The sequence below is a fragment of the Bombyx mandarina genome, chromosome 25, assembly GCF_030267445.1.
Source record: "Bombyx mandarina strain Sakado chromosome 25, ASM3026744v2".
Taxonomy (NCBI): domain Eukaryota; kingdom Metazoa; phylum Arthropoda; class Insecta; order Lepidoptera; family Bombycidae; genus Bombyx; species Bombyx mandarina.
This window is the reverse complement of record NC_143231.1, coordinates 4,740,979-4,762,611: the sequence shown is the minus strand read 5'-3', so window position 1 is coordinate 4,762,611 and position 21,633 is coordinate 4,740,979. Positions and strand designations below refer to the sequence as shown.

Sequence of the window (21,633 nt, the reverse complement as noted above, 5' to 3'; positions counted from 1 at the left end):
TTTCATTTTCAATACTGTTAACACCAACATAAGTTGACATATGAAATTTTGTTGACATATGACGTAAAGACTCGAATTTGACAGACATAATTATGTTTGTTGACGTTGAGCTCGTCGTGTTTTGGAAGTAAATAAATCTACAGTTTATTCTTTAAACATTAATATAAATAAAAACTCTGAAAGAGAATTCAGAGGAGTGTAATTAAATGTCAAATTACCAGGAAATAGTGAATTTAAACATCGGAGGCACGAGGTAAGTTAAATTTTTCCAGCGAAACTGCGTGGGACTGTAAATATTAAAAATAAATAAATCTACCCCCTCAATATTCGCATCATTAATACATGATTATATGAAATTATTACGGTTGGAAGATAAATTCCAAATAATTCACAATACGAAATCAAACTAAAACGCACAATAGTAATAAAATTGTGAAAGGTGAAAGTGCAAACCGTATAATCTAATTGGTCACGACGTTGTAAATTGAAACTCGGAATGCGAACTACATTAAATGCTACATTAAAGTGCAAACCTAAACATTAATTATATCTTATATGGCTGAAAGTATATATAATTTATTTCACATACCAAAAAAAAATCCATTAACCTTATATCATATATAAATTAAAATGGGAGATAAACTTTCCTTTATGATCTGTCGATTTGGATGTTAATTTTTTTTTGTAGATAGTACTCATAAATTGAAAGCTTTTTGCAAAATTCCAAGTTGCAGAAAATCATGGCTTATCAAGTGAAGTCATTGTGGCCTAAAGGATAAGATGTCCGGTGCATTTTTATGTAGCGATGCGCAGGTGGGCGAATCCCACTGGCAAGTACCAATTTTTCTAATGAAATACGTACTTAACAAATGTTCATGATTGACTTCCACAGTGAAGGAATAACATTGTGTATTAAAATTAAATTACTCGTGAATCTTGTGAGTCCGCACGGGTAGATACCACCACACTGCCTATTTCTCTGCGGTCCTCGTCCGCTGTGACGAAGCACGGGACCTTTGCGAGGTGAAGAGGCTGACGCTAGATGCCGAAGACGAAAATCAAGCGGAGGCTGTGGAGCGGAGCATGAGTGACCGTACTTCGGCACACAAGGGCTGTTCTTCCCGCAGCGCCAGAGATAAGGCGGACTTAAACCGAGGAAGGAGAGGGAAGCTTCCTCCAAGTTTGACTAATTAGTGCTATTCTAACCTGAAACATTAACCATAAATATGTCCGTAATCACGTGATTCTGTAGGTCGGGGATGGTACACCGGTACATACGGGAGAGGGAGAACTCTTCCTCCCTCTCGGCGCCGTGCCGCCGCCGTCGAGCCGGGGGTCGGAGGAGGGCGTTTGTCCAGCTCCGGCCCCTATGAGGAGGCAGTCTCCTCCCGGTGATGGTCACGGGGCGACCTAAGGGGGTTGAGACTGCGCCGCACGCTACCGTCATTCTAGCGCGCTGGCACCAGGAGGACGGGACGACGCGTCGGCGGCTGCGGACTGCGATGCGGTCCGCATTTTCGTCGTCGCTGTCGTCGCCGAACATACTGTGGAAGAGCAACCCGGTCGGCGGTGTATCGCGTTCCGACCCAGCAGGCTGGTTCTGGCCCAGCGGGGTATCCCGGAACACCAGCGGCATCGCCCGGGCGGCCTGAAGGGCCGCCGTACCGCGGAGACTGACGTCGTTGGTCGTCAACTATCGCCTCGACGACCCGTCGGTCGGGCGTCCTCAGCGTGGCGCCGCGTGTCTGGTTGTAGTGTTGACCGCGGGAACCCCCCTACTCTGACCGGGTTTTGACCCCGGACGGAGATCGGACGCCGGGTGTAAGAGTGCAGGGGAGTCGTTTAGTGGGTGGGCCCTAAATTCCTTGGGCCCGCGGTCTGCTCTCAACACCTGCAGATCGTTGAGTCTCACATACCCCGCGCGCCCCCTAGGTCCCCTCGTAGGAGGTTCGGCCCTCGGCCCGGAAAAAAAAAAAATGGTACACCGGTCCCGCCCTATAAATCGATGACCCATAAACGAAAGTTTAACCAAAATGGGTAATTTTTTTTTAGATTTTCGACATCATGGCACACGCTTACTTGGGTACCGGACACATTCTTCACAGCGCTTCTGAGCGGACGCATTCCTACTGTCAGAGATGAAACAGGAGCCATATTCATTGACAGAGATCCAAATCTATTTGGACTCATTCTGAACTATCTTAGAACTAGAGATATAGACCTTAACAATGTAAACATAAGGACATTAAAACATGAATGTGATTACTTTGGCATCACACCATTAAGCAGAAGGTTAGCGCTATGTGACGAGATGACCCATTCTTCCTGTGGAGATGTACTATTTTATGGATATTTGCCACCGCCATGTAAGTACTTATAGAGTTTAAATAAGCTTTATGAAATGCTATAAAAATAATTGCAGATATAATTAATACGAGAAAGATAATAGATAACATCCAGGAATCTATTTCGATTGAAATGTGCATTTGTGTACAACCTATAAAATTCATTAGATTCAACAATGAGGCCGGTGCTAATTGAACGATGTTATCAACTGCTCTCCTTATTATGTACGAGTATTTGACATGCCATTTAGAGTGCTCAGTATGTCATTAAAATAAAATTAAGTCAGAATCTCTATATATGGACACATTAATGAAATAAACACAAATACTAAGAATTAGTCCCCAGGGTAAACTAGTTCAATTTGTACTGAAATCTGGATCCATGCCTAAAAAACTTTGTTCAAATGAAAAATTACAGGAAAACGTTGGTATTATTATGAGACATCTATTATCAAACAAAGCTAACCTAAATTGCAATGTGTATAGGTTAGACACTTGGTGCAATAACTGAAGAAGTTGTGATGTTTGAATGCGTTTAGAAACTTCTTACTTTCATTTCAGTAAGCACAGCACTACCAAATACCAGCACTGTCAGAAACGGAAATGGCTGTTCTCGTAAAAACTCAACAGCATCAAATACAGAAATTACTGTAAACAGAACACATTCTAGAAACTCCTCCCTCGATCTACGTACTGTTGGAAGAATACCCTCACAAGATCAGCTAAGGTACAAAACAAATTTTATACAACTGTAATAAAAATATTTGATCAGGATAACAAATAAATTACTAGATCTTTCATTTATATATGAATGAAATGGCTGTTAACTATCTGACGTAACTGAATTTTGACAGCCGTTGTGGTAGAGGACATTCAAGAGCAGCTTCCCTGGGAAATGCAGACTGTCACAAAGGCCAAAGACCGCCCGAACGTAAGTTTAAATTAAATATAAATACCTGTTCATTCATTCTAAGAAAGATTCTAATCAAAATGACAGGTATAAGTAACCTTCCAAACTCGATGGCTGACTGACCGCAATAACCTTGCCACCTAACTAGGTCTACAGACAGCAAGCTAGTAAATAGTAACTGCTATTTGATTAATTATGAGATCTTGTTGCTGGCCATACTAGTTCAACAAGTGCCGTTTGCATTCACAGGTCTACCACCGAGTTCAAAATTGTAGCTTAATAAGTTAAACATTTATTTCACACTTAATTTTTTTTTTAAATCTAACGAAGTACTACTTATTGAATTTTCTATTTGATTATTCAAAAGTCGTGAAAGATTGATTTGGCACAGAAAATCTAAATAATTTTCCACATTCATAAGTTTTTTTTTTCACAGTGAATACATGGCCAGACAACAGCAAAGTACACATTATAAAAGCACATCACAACTGGGTCGTGGTTGCCTATGCTCATTTTGTAACTGGTTACAGGTAATTAACTATATACAGGATGTATTTTTTTGTTTAATGATTTTTTTTTCTAAGTTATATATCTACTCATATCAAAATTAGCTTCATTGAAATTACTGAAGCCTATGAAAATAATATTATAAGCAAAAAATTATTTCCTGTTTGATACAGATTGACAGATTCATGCGGATGGTATGTAGTATTCCAATCACCGGTACAGGATTCAGTAATAGAAAGGATAGCATTAAATGCGAAGACCGGCGGTGGCGGGACTTCTGGCAGTAATAACTCCACCGGCACTGATGTTATGCTTGGCATTGCTAGTGGGCCACTAGTAAAACTGTGGGCATTCTCGACGCATAGCGAACCTGTTAGGAGAACTCTGATTGGTAAGGTTATGAAACTTTTAACTAATTAATGTGAATATTAAGTGATTACCTATAATTATGAATATAATAAAGGCTCTAATATTTTAAACTGTTTTAACCATTCGAAAATTCAAATATTTTTGACGGGTTGGAATAGAACGTCATTTTCAACACAGTTTTGAATTTAGAGTTTACTCGAGGCGTAAGAATTTCAAAAACTTATTACTAAAGAACATCGTTTTAAAATTGGAACTCCTACCGGTCTATTCACATTCCCGCTTCTTTGCGCGTAACACGTAACATTTACTAAAAATATGAGTTGAAATCTAAATAAAATCCGCTCGCTAATCGCTATTTCATCATACCTATACTTTTAATTAGCACAAAATAACATCATAAAATCCACTTTGTGAAATCCGTGGCCTAACCAAGATTTATTCAGAATAATTTGCATAATTGCTACTTCAAGAGCAAATCTATATTTCTGTTAAGTATGTGTGCGTGTGCCTACGCATACGGAGTATTTCAACAAATATAGGACAGTGTGTTAATAGCAGGTAAGTGTTTCTCGCGTATCCCTCGTATCTAACAATTTTCAAGGGTAATACTTAACACATTGAACGCCATATGAAAAATGGAGTATTTTCATTTGGGCCACGATGCTCACTGGTGAGCCTTATTAATATCTTACTGAACCGTTCGGGCCATGAGGGTCATCCGTGAGCCTCATGAGGGTTCCAACGTAAACTCTTCCTACAGGTTTTCAAACCCAATATAAACTTGTAATTTTTATCAAGGTTATATATAGTCTTTTAAAATATCTTAAAAACTACATGGTAAAAGTCGTTATTTTTTATCTTCCGCGCAAGTTATAGCATTTTATAAACTTTAGAATGAAAATCTCAAGTTGATAAAAATTACTGCTTCCCTGATTTTGGCTTAGCCTGAATGGTATAGTACGCTAGGCCCACTGATGGGCCGCATAGCGTTAAAGATGTTAAGGAAGTAATATAACCACAATAAAAAAATTAAATTAAACCGTAAAAGTGTTTTTTTATTTTGCTACCCTAAAATTAATGAGAAAACCGATATCGAAACTTTTTCCAGGTTCATTTAATTTAGGGGTTCGGATAGAGCATCTATTGTTCGTTGGACCACAACTAGTCGCTTTAAGTGGGGCCGGGAGCCGCAGTAAGGCCGGCGTCTGGCACACGAGCACACAGCACTGGCAGACGCAGGACGTAGCTCATCTAACTACATACGACACGGCCGGCTCGTTCCTGCTACTCGGAACAGCTACCGGAGCCATCAATTACATAGGTGATGAGATACAAGAATTGTCCAATGAGCAACCCTAAAGGCTTCGTCAAACAGAGCGCGTACTTAGCGTGCGTCAGAACGCTAAACTGAGGGCGCGCTGTGACGCTATGATGTGTTGTACTCTCGTACTATTAGAGTAAGATCCCAGGGCCCCCGGACGTCACGTATTTTCTGACGAACGAAATGTGGCCGATTGCGTAGTGTTAGTACTAAGACCGCATGCCTACCTTGCTTAGACGGCCAATTTTCAGGTATCAGGTACTCAAGGTACATAAAATCATTACCTACTTCACGTAAATTCTGAAAGCTGATTTTTATATATCTCCACCAGACAACTATTTTAAAACCTCTTACAAAAAGACAGACCGATCCAAGGGACCAATCATCCCCTAAATTCAATTTAATACCTCTGTGGGTAAGAGCGCGAGGGCATTATCCACGCGCATGAGACTGAGTGAGACATGTATCAGGATATATTGACTTCTATGTCTCTCTCTTGCAGTTGACTCATATCAATTAATTATTAATATTAAAAAAAAATCAGTTAAAAATTAAATAATCAGATAAATAATTAATCACATTATATATGAATCGACTATTATCAAAGCCGGCAATCTGACTTTTGAACAATGATTGGTAAATCAGAAAAACGAATTATTGACTTTGTATTCCATTGGCAGTCACAAAACTCTTCGGAACGACATCTTAGATAAATAACAGGTTAACTATTAACCTTTATTTAATGCAGGTTTTGAACCGTATTCTTTGAAGGAGACTATTATATTCAAATTAATCTGTATTGACATATCAAAAAATTTTTTTTGTCCAAATGCACAGATTGCCACCTTTGATAATAGACGACTCATATATGGAAATTGGCCCTATATAATTATATGTAACGATTTTTTTCGATTTCGTATTTTTTTTTTATTGCTCTTGTATATGGTAATATACTGTCAAACAGAGCGCCAGCGCTAGCCGTACGCAACGCTCTGTTGCGGCGTTAGGTCGCTTTGACGTCAAGCGTTTTTACAAATTTTATTTTAGCGTCCGAGTGAATGTATTAAAATACTGGATAATGCTCGAAAAAATGATAGAGTTAATTAAAAAATACCCATGCTTATACAATGCCACATCTGAATCACTCAACATCTTAATACTTTTAAACTTTCAGACTGCTATCGAAAGGCACTATGATTTGACGAATGTTACGTTGCGTCAAGGAGCGTTGGGCTCATCTAGTCAATTTGTGTGACATGAAAAGAGCGCGACGTTAAAACGTAGCGCTAAGTACGCGTTCTGTTTGACGAAGCCTTAAACGTAACACTTCTGAATAGTTTAAAAAAAATTATAACAATATATGTGAAGCCGAAACTTTGTACCCCTTTTTTACCAAAATTCCGCGGACGGAAGTGAAATTTCTCACACTTATCGAGAATATAGAGAAGGAGTGCAGAATACTAATTTTCTTTTAATTGTGCATACAAAATTCATTAGATCAATAATGACAGCACATATACTATGTGTTTATTGTCAAACTTTTGTTATTGTTGTAAGGTCAAATCGAGAATAGATTATTATTGTTTGTCTTTAATATTATTTGTCTATAGTGTACATAGTCTTAGCGAAATCTGTGATTATAGAAGTTTAATAGTCTATGACAGTAGATCCATAATAATGTCAAAACGTATAATTTCAATTATTTATAGTTGAATGACTTGTCTATAGTGTAGTCTTGGCGAATTTGTGAGTATAGAAATATAATATAATAAATAGTCTATAACAATAGAACCTTAATATCAAAACTTAAAATTTCAATTAATTATAGTCGAATTTCGACTACAGAGAGTCCACTAGTTAAAATTAATATAGAAAAAATTATCACCATTTCGGAATTTACTTTATCGGTGTTTAATACAAAATTATAACAATTTGTCATAAATATACTATTCCGGACGGCCACCGCTCAGGTTTCGGCCACCACGTGTGATTTTTAGACTTCTTACTCGTTGAAACGTGGTGGCTCGAGTATTGCCGCAGTGGCTGTCGCGGAACGGGTGCTGGGATTGGTTCGAGGAAAATAACGAAGGCTTCAAGTATGGCGTTCACACGGTCCTCGTGGCTTGACCGGCGCGGGGCGTAGGAGCGAGTCTTTTCTTGTTCGGTTGGCGCTCTCCTCTTCTTCCGGAGAGGTCTTGACTCGTCGGCTCGCTGTCTCGAACTGAATTTGCGGCGAGGTAGGCCCCTTATTTATGGTCGCCCACACGCACTCGGCCAGCGCTATTATGAGTCCGAGCACGGTGGGCGTCTATTGTTCTCTCGGCCGCCTCGCTCGCCTATTGTTTTGCCTAGTCGCTCTATTAGTTGCCCGTATTGTGACTCGCTCCTGCGTTCCCACGCCAAATCAAAGACCACGAGGGCCAATCTTTATTTTCAAACAAATATTTACAAATTTACTTATATCTATTTTCCTATTTTTAACTATCTCTATTCACATTTATTATTTCACAACATATCCGTTTATTTGGATGTCTATTTATTTTCGCTGTTCTTGGCGAACATATCTCTATTTAACTATTTACGGACATTTCCCTATTATAACTATTTATTCTTCAACTTATTTTAACATACTATTCATTTATTTGTTACGGACATTTTTCTATTATTTTACAGCCAACCTATAACTATATTTTCTATCTACTTTTAAAACTATCTATGTCCGTCGTGAACAATATCTATTTAACTGCATTTATTTATGTCCGTCGCGAACATCCTCCCGCCGTGCAGCGTCGTTCACGTCGCTGCATCCTCCTTGGTGAGCGGCGGTCATCGTGGGCAGCACGATAATCTTCTTCGCCGGGCGTCGCAGGATACCGCCGGCGGTGCGCACGTCGACCACTCGAGTGATGCCGTCGGCCCCCGGGTAAACCTCCTGGATGATCCCACGTGGCCAGGTGTTCCGTGGGAGCGTTCCGTCTGCTATTATCACGACGTCGCCTATCTTCAGAGCGGGCCCGCGGCTGTGGGGCTCCCGCCGGTTCTGCAGGTCGGGCAGGTACTCCCGGAGCCAGCGACTCCAGAACACATCTGCCAGACGTTGAGCTGCGCGCCAGTGTGCGCGCCCTATGAGGTCGGCGTCGTCAAACTTGCCCGGCACGGGGACTCGCGCCGGGCCTCCCAGCAGGAAGTGGTTCGGTGTCAGAGGGTCGGGATCGTCGGCGCTCACCGATACGTGAGTGAGAGGTCGGCTGTTCACGGTGAATTCTGCTTCAGCTAGCAGAGTATGAAATGTTTCGGGCGTCGGGTGCCTCGGCTGTTCCGTGGCCGAGAGCGCGGCCTTTACCGCTCGCACCATTCTCTCCCAGGCGCCGCCCATGAAAGGCGCGCCCGGTGGGATGAAGCGCCATTGTATAAGCCTTAAGCTTGCTTCATGCTCAGCCGCCTTGTCCATAGCTTGGCGCAGCTCCTTGTCGGCACCTCGTAAGTTGGTGCCGTTGTCGCTCCATATTTCCGTCGGGGCTCCCCGGCGCGCGATCATGCGTCGGAGTGCCATCACTGCTGAGTCCGTGCTGAGGCTCGCTGCCGGTTCTAAATGCACCGCACGCGTAGTGAGACATGTGAAGATGGCCACGTAGTGCTTCTGGGTGCTTCTGCCGGTGGTAACTTGATAGGGCCCGAAGTAATCGAGGCCCACGTATGTAAATGGTCGCCGATGGTGTGCCAGTCTGCTCGGTGGGTGGTCGCCTGTGGCTGGACGCGGTGGTGTGTCCTTGCGGATACGACACGGAAGACAGTTGTGGATTACGCTCCGTGTCACTGGGCGTAGGCGTAAGACCCAGTACGACTGTCGGCACTCGGCGATCGTAGCTTCGGTTCCGGCGTGGTGCATCTTTCTATGGATGAAGTCTATCATCAGTCTCGTTTCGCGTCGGGATCCATCTAGCACGAGAGGCGAGGTGATGACGTCAGCTCCCTCAATATTGCCGATGCGTCCGTTTATTCTTAATATCCCGTCCGTGTAAGTTACGGACAAGTTTCGCAGTCGGCTCGCTGGGGATACTTGTTTCCCTCGTTGGAGCGTCAAAATCTCTTCCTCGAAGGCCGCCCGCTGGCTCTGTTGCCAAATGAGCGTCTCGGCGCGTCGAAGCGTGTCGGCGTCTAAAGTCTTCCATTGAATGACTGCTTGCTCTGGCGTCCGCGGTGTGTTCAGCGGGGTCTTCGAAGTCGTCTTCTTTCTATTCTTCTCCCACGTCGGATCCGAACGCGGGTTCCGTCTGGTCCTCTTGTAATGAGTGCGCTCGCGACTTCTGCGGCATAGGTCGACGAATTGCAGTATTCGCCCCGTTGCACGCAGGTACTTTTCCCATTTCGAAAAGCGTCTTGGGTCCGGGATCGCTTCGCCGAGGCTCTCTCTGCTCACGGCGAGCGTTGCGCACTTCTCTTCACCCGTCTCTTCTGCCCTTCTTGCAGTCCGTTGTACGGGCCAATCATCCGGATGCCGTCTTAGGTATTCCGGGCCTATGAACCAGCGGTGGTTTCCTTCAAAGCCGACGGGTAGTTCTCTAGTGGCGTCGTCGGCGACATTTTCCTTCGTGGGGACCCAGCGCCATTCCTCCACAGTGCTGTTCTCTTCTATCGCTGCAATGCGGTGAGCGACGAACGGTCGATACGACCTCGACCCCGTTCGTAGCCAAGTCAATACGGTGGCGCTGTCTGTCCAGAACACTCTCGCGTCTGGTTTTCTATCGGGTTCCTCTGTGACAGCCGCGGCCATGCGGCTGCCCATCACGGCAGCTTGTAGCTCGAGGCGCGGTATCGAGGTGAGTCTCAAGGGCGCGACTCGGGCTTTGGCGAGTACGAGGGAGGTCCTGATCTCCCCGTCGGGCATTTCGGCGCGCCAGTATAACGCGGCGGCGTAGGCGGACTCACTGGCGTCTACGTATGTGTGGAGCTGGAGGTTGGCGGCGTCTGAGTAGCCGGGATAACAGCGCGGCACTGAGACGCCGCGCAGGCGTCTTAAGTGGTCGATCCACTCTCTCCACATCGCGCAGAGGTCTTCATCGAGGGGGGAGTCCCACGCCGTCCCTCGGCGCCACGTCTCTTGCAGGATCTTCTTCGCTCCGACAGTGACTGGTGATGCGATGCCTTGGGGGTCGTAGACGGACATCATTATTCGCAGAGCCTGTCTCTTCGTAGGCGCGCTGCTCTCCAAGACTTCTTTTGGGATTCGCGCCATGTCCAGATTGAAGGCGAGGACGTCTTCAGCAGGTCTCCACACCAGGCCAAGTACTCGTTCTATTTCCGTTCCATCGGACAGCGTCACACTTGTAGGTGGGGCTTCGTCGGTCATGTGGCACCGTACCTCCTCGTTGTTCGAGGTCCATTTGCGTAACTCGAAATGGCCTTGCCGGTGTACTGCCCTCACCTCATTTGCGATCCTGATCGCGTCTTCGCTTGTCCGGTAACTTCCCAGGTAATCGTCCATATAGTGGTTGCGTACGATCGCGTCGGCGGCGTCCGGGTACTGCAGTCGGTACTTCTCCGCGTTGGCGTTCTTCACGTAGATGGCGGTCGCGGGTGAGCTTGTCGCGCCAAAGATTATAGATTTCATCCGGTACTCTGTAGGCTCCTGTGAAGGGTCCTCCCTCCACAAGTACCGGAGCGCGTCGCGGTCCTCGCTTCGGACGCCTATTTGCATGAACATCTCCGTGATGTCCGCTGAGACGGCGACGGCGTGCTGCCTGAAGCGCATCATCACTCCAGGCAGAGACTGCAGCAGGTCCGGGCCGGTGAGCAGGAAGTCGTTGAGGCTCTTCCCCCTGGTCTTCGCAGCGGCATCGTGCACGATGCGAATCTTGTCCGGCTTCATTGGATGTGTTACGCCGAAGTGCGGCAGGTACCAGGTTCGGTCCTTCGTCCCCGTTGACGGAGCTACTTCGGCGTATCCTTTCGCTACCAGTGCGTCCATTTGTTGCTTGTAGCGCTCTTTCAAATTTGGATCCTTCTCCAGTTTCTTCTCTACGGACGTCAGGCGATTCCGCGCGGCTTCGAAATTGTTGGGCATCTTCAGGCCCTCCTCACGCCACAGCAGTGCGGTCTCGTAGCGGCCGTCGGGTCGCTGTTGAGTGGTCCCTCGCAGGATCTTCAGCGCGCGCTCGTCTGGGTCATTCTTCGGCGTCTTGGCGGCGACGGTGAGTCCCTCGATCGCGAAGTAGTGCCTGAGGGCTTCGTCCATGTTCGTGTCGACCGTCGTCGTGTGTGCCACGAAGTTGACGCGCTGTCTCTTGCCTCCCGGGTGTGCTCCGTGCACGACCCACCCGAGCGGAGTACGAGACGCCACTGGTTGATCGCGTCGTCCCGTCCGCATCTCCTCCGTCACCAGCAGGTGCCAGTTGTCTTGGCCGATCAGTATCTTCGGCGAGGCGTAGCTCGTTTTGAAGTGATGGCGGAGGTCGGTGAGGTGATGGCACGACGCGAGGACTTCGACGTTCAGTCGCTGTGGTGTTAATTTTAGGCCGTTGACTGTCCGTAGGTTCAGGTCTTGCGGTTCCCCCGTGCGTCCGCATAGCTTCAGCGGGACGCGTCGTGAGCGTGTTGCGTCTATCTTGTTGTCTCCGATGGCAGTGATGAAGAGGGGTTCGATCGGTCCTTTGGCGCCCACTCGTCTCGCGAAGTCTTCGTCAATCGGCGAGATCGTTGACCCGTCGTCCAGCAGGGCCCACGTATCTGCCTCTCCCGCCGGTCCGATGACAGTGATCGGCGCCATCTTCAGGTAGGCTGTCGCACTGCTTGCGGCCCACGTCGAGGTGACCGCCTCTTCCTTCTCTGCTGGTTTCTGCCATGCTGACTTCTTATGCAACAGCTCGTGGTGCGTGCGTTCACAGCTGTCGACACCGCACTTCTTCTTTTTACATACGTGTCCCCGGGACCGGAACCGTAGGCACCGGAAACACAAATTTTCGCGCTTCGCCGTATCCCAGCGCTCGCTGACGGCTGCTCTCTTGAATTCGGGACAATCTTGTGGGATGTGCCCCGGCTTCTGACATGCTACGCATTTCCTCTCTTCCTTCGCTAGCGTGGTGTGCGTCCTCTGGGGCATGTTCACCATCTTCCGCCGACCGCTGGTGTTCTCCACTCTCGTCTCTGGTTCCGGCTGTGCGTATGGGCTGCACAGGTCCGCCTCGCGCTGTAAGAAGCGCGACAGCTTGACGAGGTCCGGTTCTCCCGCCGGTTGAGTCGCTGAGAATTCGAACCAGCGGTGGCGTAGAGTGGACGGCAGCTTCTCTGATGTGATGTTGGTGAGCTCCGGGTTGTACATATAATGTACGCGGTCGAGGGCCCTCAGAGCGGCGACGACGTTGTTCACCTTATTCGCGAATACGCAGATGTCCCTCGGTGTGTCCGTGCAGCGTGGCAGCGCGCGCAGTCGTTCCAGCTCCGTTGCGGCGATTGCTTCTGGACGTCCGAAGCGCGATTCTAGAGTCCGCATGATCTCGGCGGGCTCGGTGTAATGCAGCAACAAGTTTTCGACCGCTTCTCTTGCTCTTCCTCTCAACGTACGCCGAAGTCTCGCAGTGTTCTCTGCGGCGCTGTAGCTGTCCGCTGATTCGGCGTAGGCGACCTTGAAGGAGAGCCATTCTTGGTGCGATCCACTGTACACTGGAAGCTCCCCGTAGTACCGATGCGATGGTCCGGGCCTGGCTTGGCGGGCGGCCGTCGCGATGGCAGCTGCTAGTTCGGCGATGTCGCTCTTCGGTGCGACAGGTACGGCAATCGGTGCCGCGGCAGGGGCCGGTAGCTTCAGCTGTTCTATTGGTGCGGGGAGTTCCAGTTGCGGTTGCTCGATGGTGGCTGGTGATCCATGTGTTGGCTGCATTACTCTTTCTTCGACTCCGTGTAGCGCGATCGATCGTTGTTGACTGAGCCATGTATCGATGCGCTGTGATTGCTCGTTCTCGTCCTCCGTGAGTGTTGTGCGCGCATCTTCCTCCTCTTCAACGAGCGCTTCGGCTTCTAATGTTGAGATGCGGGCGGCGGCGAGCTCTGCTTGGAGTCGGGCTTGTTCTTCCTTGGCGCGGAGATGCTCTTCTTTGAGGCGCGCCATAAGCAACAGCCGTTGTGACTGTTGACTCGACTTTCTCGAAGATCCTCGTACTGGTGGCGCCATCCCGTCGCGGAGTGTGGAGCCTTCTTCTGTCGTCGAGATTTTGGCAGCGGCGTCCGTGATGTGGGACCCGTGTACTATTTGATTGGCCGCGAGCGCTGACTCCTTCTTGTTCTGGCTCGCGGATACGACGCTCTCCGTTGCTGCGTCGCCTGAAGTTGTTGCCGGTGTCGCGGTGCTGGGAGGTCTGACCACTCGACGACAGACCCCGCTGTTCGGTCCCGTTGGCGACGCCGGCGAGTATTGCGTAGGCAATATTTGGCGGGAGGGGGGCATCGCTTGTGAGCCCCGCGGCACTCCCGGACACTTTTCCACTTGGGAGGAGGGTGCCGCCGTCGGTGGCGGTCCCTGCGTCACTCCCGAACGCGGCGCGGTTGACTGGGAGGAGGTTGCCGCCATCGGTGGCGGTCCCTGCGTCACTCCCGAACGCGGCGCGGCCGACACAGCTCGTTGCTGTGCGTCTTGTGAAGTTGAGCCCGAGACAGCTTCGTTGCCGGGCCGGTCAAGGCGTGACGACCTCATCTTCTCGGACCGTGTGAGCACCATTTCTTCAATCTTCAATCTTCAATTTTCTTCGGTTTTCCTCAAATGAATCCGGCTCTCGAAGGACCAATATTCCGGACGGCCACCGCTCAGGTTTCGGCCACCACGTGTGATTTTTAGACTTCTTACTCGTTGAAACGTGGTGGCTCGAGTATTGCCGCAGTGGCTGTCGCGGAACGGGTGCTGGGATTGGTTCGAGGAAAATAACGAAGGCTTCAAGTATGGCGTTCACACGGTCCTCGTGGCTTGACCGGCGCAGGGCGTAGGAGCGAGTCTTTTCTTGTTCGGTTGGCGCTCTCCTCTTCTTCCGGAGAGGTCTTGACTCGTCGGCTCGCTGTCTCGAACTGAATTTGCGGCGAGGTAGGCCCCTTATTTATGGTCGCCCACACGCACTCGGCCAGCGCTATTATGAGTCCGAGCACGGTGGGCGTCTATTGTTCTCTCGGCCGCCTCGCTCGCCTATTGTTTTGCCTAGTCGCTCTATTAGTTGCCCGTATTGTGACTTGCTCCTGCGTTCCCACGCCAAATCAAAGACCACGAGGGCCAATCTTTATTTTCAAACAAATATTTACAAATTTACTTATATCTATTTTCCTATTTTTAACTATCTCTATTCACATTTATTATTTCACAACATATCCGTTTATTTGGATGTCTATTTATTTTCGCTGTTCTTGGCGAACATATCTCTATTTAACTATTTACGGACATTTCCCTATTATAACTATTTATTCTTCAACTTATTTTAACATACTATTCATTTATTTGTTACGGACATTTTTCTATTATTTTACAGCCAACCTATAACTATATTTTCTATCTACTTTTAAAACTATCTATGTCCGTCGTGAACAATATCTATTTAACTGCATTTATTTATGTCCGTCGCGAACATATACATCGATCTATTCGATGTAAATATAGGACATTCGTGCGTAGGTATCATACCCGCAGCTCAAGTTAGTTTAACAGATCCACAGATAATGTTTTTTTTTTCAGACATGCAGAAGTTTCCGTTGCGAATGAAAGACAATGATCTCCTCGTCACACAACTGTACAAAGATCCAAATCTCGAGCCAATAACTGCTATATCAGTTTATTTAACGCCAAAGACTAGTAAGTTCTATTATTTTTTTTCTACCAATCTGCAATCGATTTTTATGCATTGGAGTCATGCACGTTGTGATGTCTATGGGCTTCGGCAAACACTTTAAATCGCGTGGCTCGTAAGCTTTGTCCATCCATCTACGGAATAAATAAAAAACGGTCACAAGTTGCAACTACGTTCTGCTTTTTCTTTCGCTAACTATTTACACGCTCCGCTCTTACAGTGCGATCGATATCTGTAAAAAGAAGGGACACTTTTAAATGAACGTTCCGATAACTAACTACCATTGAGTGAATCACGAGGCTGAAATTTGAAAAAAAAAGGTCCCCCACTGGCATTAGGCATTAACTTCATACTAATATTTATAGATCTATGCGGCAATTGGATCGAGATCGCTTACGGCACACGTTACGGTTCAGTCCGCGTGATCGTTCAGCACCCGGAGACAGTGGGCCATGGACCACAGCTCTTCCAAACATTTACCGTGCACCAGAGCCCTATTACTAAGGTAAGGTAAGGTTTTTTACTGGTGGTAGGACCTCTTGTGAGTCCGAGCGGGTAGGTACCACCACCCTGTCTATTTCTGCCGTGAAGCAGTAATGCGTTTCGGTTTGAAGGGTGGGGCAGCCGTTGTAACTATACTGAGACCCTTATAACTTACATCTCAAGGTGGGTGGCGCATTTACGTTGTAGATGTCTATGGGCTCCAGTAACCACTTAACACCAGGTGGGCTGTGAGCTCGTCCACCCATCTAAGCAATAAAAAAGAAATTAGAAACTTTTATGTCACTTTTTTTCATTTATAAGTCGCATTATGATATAATTGTAAAGAATAAAATACTTTATATGTGTGTCTTGTATTAAGCTTGGTGTAAATCCTTTGATAATTTAACTGCAGTCCATGGTTCGTGCGTAATAGTATTGGTGGGTTGAAGACATTTTGCCAATGCTGCATTGCAAGCACGCATTGTAACGCAATTACATTGCGCGTCCGATAACATTACGCATAATTATTTCAATTAATTATTATTAAAACTGCAATTTAATTATCTTGTCGCTGAGGGGCTTAATCGATTCGGGACTCGATACATCGCGTTTGTCCGCTAACGTCAATTTTTTTTTTTTTTACAAAGTAATTTGTTCAAGGTGTCCCTATCGGAAAACTATTTGATATCGGTATGCAGCGAGTACAATCACGTGCGTTCGTGGCGCGTGACGCGTTTCCGGGGAATGATATCGACCCAGCCCGGCACAACGCCTAATGCCGCCTTCAAAGTGCTAGCTCTGGAACCGCCCACCGCCCATCCTCACAACGATTGCGGTGAGCTCGCCACGTCTAACATTAGGGGCCATCCATAAATTACGTCACACGAATTTTAGGACTTTTGAACCATTCCCCCCGTCCTTGTCACAGGTTGTCACATTTTTATAACACCCCCCCCCCCTGATGTGACGTCACACATTTTTTCAATTTATGCTTGTAAGTTAAATTATAAGTTAAATCACGTTGCATGATAGATAATCTCATAGCGTGAATGCTAAATTATTATTAATAACTATAGTTCAAGTTCGTAGATTTATTAAAGTTTTTTATTCACATCTAAACTTCGCGTTTTAATATTTTAAATTTTAACATGTGACTACACAAAACTATTGACCCCATGCCGCTTGTCACACTATGTCACATTTCGGTGATACCCCCCCCCCCCCATCAACGTGTGGCGTAATTTATGTATGACCCCTTATCCACAATAGTTCCGGAAGACAATTGCAATCACATCAAGCAACAGCAAATCACAGCAAAGCTCACACATGCCTTCACACACAACATATCGAGAGGTGAAAGGCTATTTAGCTTAAGCGACATTTCGCATCTTATTAGGAGAGCCATTTAAAGTTTAAAATTTGGTAAATCATATCATAACAAAAAACCTTCTTTAGCTATTTGAATGGAGTAAACTTAATTGAAGTCCAATTAAAAACATCGAATTATTTATGCTAATACCAAATAATGCCTATTTTTGCCGTGAAGCAGTAATGCGTTTCGGTTGGAAGGTTGGGGCAGTCGTTGTACTGAGACAAGGTGGGTGGCGGTTTTTACACTGTATATGTCAATGGGCTCCGGTAACCACTTAACACCGGGTGGGCCGTGAGCTCGTCCACCAACCTACGCAACAAAAAAAAAACGCACCCTTAGTTTTAAAGGTAAATGTCGCATATGAAGCAAAATGTCTCTTAAACCTATTTGGTTTACCTTATTTACCTTAAACCTATTAAACCAAATAGCCTTAAAAACGTTATCTATATCTATACTAATATATAAATCTACAGTGGTTTTTACGGATGTTCCGTTATAACTACTGAACCATGCACCCGATTGACTTGAAACTTGGTATCCACGTAGAAAATACATGTACTTAATGGATAGGCTAATATTTATATGAGTGTTGGACTCCCTACACCAGTTGCGGGGGCGTTAAGGATAAGAATCTTTCTGGGGGTGAGAAATAATAATGTTAAACTTAAATGCCCAGCGAAGCGGTCGGGTACAGCTAGTCTCCTATAAATTTCAGGACCTTACGGGGAGCAAGACGTGGAGCAAATATTCATACAAAAAGTCATCCCGGATACGGACACGTTGTACGTACGATTGGCTTCCAACGGAAAGAGGTAAGCTATTTATGTATATACGATAAATTTTTATTGCTTAGATGAGTCGACGAGCTCACGACCCAGATGTCGAGTGTCACCGGTGCCCATAGACATCAACAAAGCAAATGCCGTCACCCACCTTGAGACAACGGCTGCCTCACCCTTCAAACCGGAACGCATTAGTTTTATAATGTTTGAGCATCGAAATTGTAGTTATTAATTTTAAAAAAAAACACCAATTTGATTGACTTGTTATACGTAATGAGCAGACAAGCTCATATACAGCTCATATAGATATCATATGGTCGTCTTAACACCCAACTGGAGACTTGGGATGGAAGTCTTTGATTGCCATGTAGGTCACCGGTGCCCTACGCGCCGCTAGGGCTAACTGCCACTCTCACGGACAATTAAACCTGAAGGAACACCAAATAGACAAAGTAAAACAAATCACACAACTTCGCCCCTCGCGTTTCAGCCAAAAAGTCTGACGTATTATGATGTTTTCGTTAACAGGGTGTGCACGATCCGTTCGGTGGACGGTTCGGCGGTGTCTTGCTTCACGGTGGCGGAGTGCGAGGGCGCGCTGCGGCCGCGGCGGCTGCTGCTGTGCGGCCACCGCTCTGGAGCCGCTCAAATGTGGGATTTGACCGCCCCTATTGATAGGGCTGTCAAACCTGCTTCGTCTGTGCCCACAGGTACGGACCGTTATTATCGAAAAAAAAAAATCTTTTTCTTTTTTTTATTGCTGAGATGGGCGGATGAGCTCACAGCCCACCTGTTGTTAAGTGGTTACTGAAGCCCATAGACATCTACAACGTAAATGTGCCACCCACCTTGAGATATAAGTTCTAAGGTCTCAAGTATAGTTACAACGGCTGCCCTACCCTTCAAACCGAAACGCATTACTACTTCACGGCAGAAATAGACAGCGTGGTGGTACCTACCTGCGCGGACTCACAAAAGGTCCTACCACCAGTAAAAATTGTTTTGCAATCAAAAAAATGTTCGTGATAGAAGATGGTGATAATCCAGCTGCAGCGGTAGGCAGCGGCTTGGCTCTGCCCCTGGCATTGCTGAAGTCCATGGGCGACGGTAACCACTCACCATCAGGTGGGCCGTATGCCCGTCTGCCTACAAGGGTAATAAAAAAATAAAACTAAAACCGAATTCGCAAAACGTTTTGTTAAGAAAAATCATTTTTTTTAAATTACCCGCTAAATTTACAATTTAATATTATTACTTCGTATCCCAAGTACACCGTCTTATTCATCAGACTACATAATGCTTCCGACGTCCATCTGACAGTTTGTAGTTGACGCTTAAAACATTGATATTACAACGTTACCTTCAGACTGTCGTGACCACGCAAACCCGAATTCTAAACCTCCAAATTTAGTTATTTTCGATACCAGGTATCATCTAACCGAATCTACATTTTGCCAATATTAAAGCCTTAATAGTATTCCCCGTCGACCTTTACAGTTTATTAATGGATTACTTAAAGAAATCTTTAAAAAAAAAAGGATTCATGTGCAACTCGGTGCACGTGAAAGAAGTGAAACTTCTTGTGCGGTGTGAAGTATTGTGGTTTTCTTCATTTTTCATTCTTAAATCAAATATCTCTTGTAATGCTGTGTATAAGATAAACGACCTTTTCACCATTTATATATATTTTCAATTATATATATATTTTAAATCCTTTATTAATAATAAAATAAATAAATACAATGTAAAATAGTTCATACTTTACTGCCATCTAAAGAAGCAATGAGAAACCAGCCATCTAGTGGCCGACGCCCGTAAACATAATGTGTATAAGAAAATGGTCTAGCTCGTTTTCTCCCTCTCTCCAGGGTCGAGTGGTTCGCGAGACGCTCTGTGTATTTTCTCACTCTCGCTCGTCCTAAGTTGAATTTTTTCTCTCTAGCCGTAACGAATCTGTCGCGAGTTAAATTTCACTCACAACGCGCCTAAAGAAGTTTCACTTCAAAAATGCATAATTATTATGCATTAGATCAAAATCGAAAAAATCAGCTCGTAGCAGTAAATATTTTTGTTAATCAGATCGTGAACAGTAAGGAATGTTCGTTCCCCTCCCAGGTGAAGGTGACGAGTCTCCGTCCACCGAGGGCGGTCCGACTCCGGACGAGCTGGTCCGACTGCTGTCCGGCTGCGATCTGGACGCGACCCCGGTACCGCAGTCGCCGAATCGTCCCATACAAGCACCATGAGAAACACCCAATTGTTTATACGCTGCCCTCTGCGATTTGTACACGTACGTTTTCGATACATGAAATTTTAACTAATTCAATAATTCACAACCAGGAAATCAGACTCCGAAAACAAAACTATCTAAACAGTACTTATAAGTTACTAGCCGTACTAGCCCGCTTCGCTGGGCATTTAAAACTAACATTATTATTTATTGTCATTATTATTAGGGAGTCCAACACTCATATAAATATTAGCCTATCCATTAAGTACATGTATTTTCTACATGGATACCAAGTTTCAAGTCAATCGGATGCATGGTTCAGTAGTTATAACGGAACATCCGTAAAAGCCACTGTAGATTTATATATTAGTATAGATATTTGACAAATCAAAAGGTTTCAATCAATATTTTCGTGAATTGTTAGATTTTTATACTTCATCTGATATTGCAGTCAATCTTATATAACGACTCTTGTTGCCATGAACGGCTAATGTTTTTATGTTTGGGGTCAATATTAAGTAAGGTCAGCTTGTTGGTTCGAGCTTTCTATGATGTCACACGTAATGAAATTGCATTCGGTCATGTATGATGAAGTTTACACGCGATTAAGAAACTCAGATTTATATGATTAGATTAATATGCAGATTACCTTGCCGGATGGGGGCCTAATCAAATTCACATCCCAAGTCGACTATCTAAAGAAAAGTTCAGTACAGAGTTTGGGCATAGGGGACCCATTAAAATACCATCCAACACTACTGTCCCACAGTTGACATATGATTCAGGAACATTGTCACAATATTCAACTGAGTCCCCCAGAACATAAAGCTTAGTCTTCCTTAACGGAATACTGTTGATACAATTATTAATACAGTTGCAACTATAGTATAATGAATTATAATTTTTTGTGAAAAAAATCTACGTAAAAATCGTATAATGGCAGTAAGTGCGATTTAAAAAAATGCTCGGATTTCTTGCTTCTCTTTTTCGATTTGTTGAAATCGTACCTTTTATCCACCACTTTTCGCAGAGTATATATCCGAATTATTTTGTTTTTCGTAAATTGAAAATATATATCTTACTGAATTATAATTTATCTTTATAAATAATAATATATTTATTTAGGACTAAAACAATAATATATATTATTTATCTTATTAAATATATAAAATCTATGAAACATGTTAGTGACGGCGATTTAAATAGTGTAAATAGAAAAACATGAAAATAAATACTTCGATTGTTACTCTGATGAATTAAATGAAATTAAATTAATGCAACTACGAATATGTATTATAAGGAATTAGATAAGATATATATTTTTTTCTTTTTATAATGTATTAATTTTGTAATGAAAATCAACAAGATATTAAAAATGAGCATATTTCAATCTTATAGTATTATAGCAAATCAATTCAAATAAAAATTCAAATCACCGATGGTGAACAGAATTACACATTGTACAAATGTGCCAAAAAAAATTAATATAAAAAATG

At 44.8% G+C, this 21,633-nt stretch overlaps 2 protein-coding genes across 2 annotated transcripts; one reads left to right on the top strand and one right to left on the bottom strand.

The window, feature by feature from the left end:
- The first annotated feature begins 76 nt into the window (after nucleotides 1–76).
- Nucleotides 77–20,986, top strand: LOC114243969 (BTB/POZ domain-containing protein KCTD3). Its single transcript, XM_028175638.2, has 13 exons — nucleotides 77–253; nucleotides 2,053–2,366; nucleotides 2,907–3,072; nucleotides 3,200–3,276; nucleotides 3,692–3,785; nucleotides 3,936–4,153; nucleotides 5,240–5,452; nucleotides 15,159–15,275; nucleotides 15,636–15,775; nucleotides 16,414–16,588; nucleotides 17,841–17,937; nucleotides 18,436–18,617; nucleotides 20,023–20,986. The coding sequence occupies exons 1-13, from the start codon at nucleotides 207–209 to the stop codon at nucleotides 20,151–20,153; spliced, it is 1,971 nt and encodes a 656-aa protein (XP_028031439.2). The 5' UTR covers nucleotides 77–206; the 3' UTR covers nucleotides 20,154–20,986.
- LOC114251512 (uncharacterized) lies at nucleotides 8,202–14,649 on the bottom strand. The gene has a single exon (XM_028185798.2). The coding sequence runs from the start codon at nucleotides 14,160–14,162 to the stop codon at nucleotides 8,202–8,204; it is 5,961 nt and encodes a 1,986-aa protein (XP_028041599.2). The 5' UTR covers nucleotides 14,163–14,649.
- Nucleotides 20,987–21,633: the final 647 nt, after the last annotated feature.

Bases quoted from the DNA above. Each gene is read 5' to 3' on its own strand.
- LOC114243969 (XM_028175638.2), top strand. From the start codon at position 207: ATGTCAAATTACCAGGAAATAGTGAATTTAAACATCGGAGGCACGAG. The intron at 4,154-5,239 runs GTAAGGTTATGA...AACTTTTTCCAG, and splicing joins TGTTAGGAGAACTCTGATTG to GTTCATTTAATTTAGGGGTT. The intron at 15,776-16,413 runs GTAAGGTAAGGT...AATTTGTTCAAG, and splicing joins ACCAGAGCCCTATTACTAAG to GTGTCCCTATCGGAAAACTA.
- LOC114251512 (XM_028185798.2), bottom strand. From the start codon at position 14,162: ATGGTGCTCACACGGTCCGAGAAGATGAGGTCGTCACGCCTTGACCGG.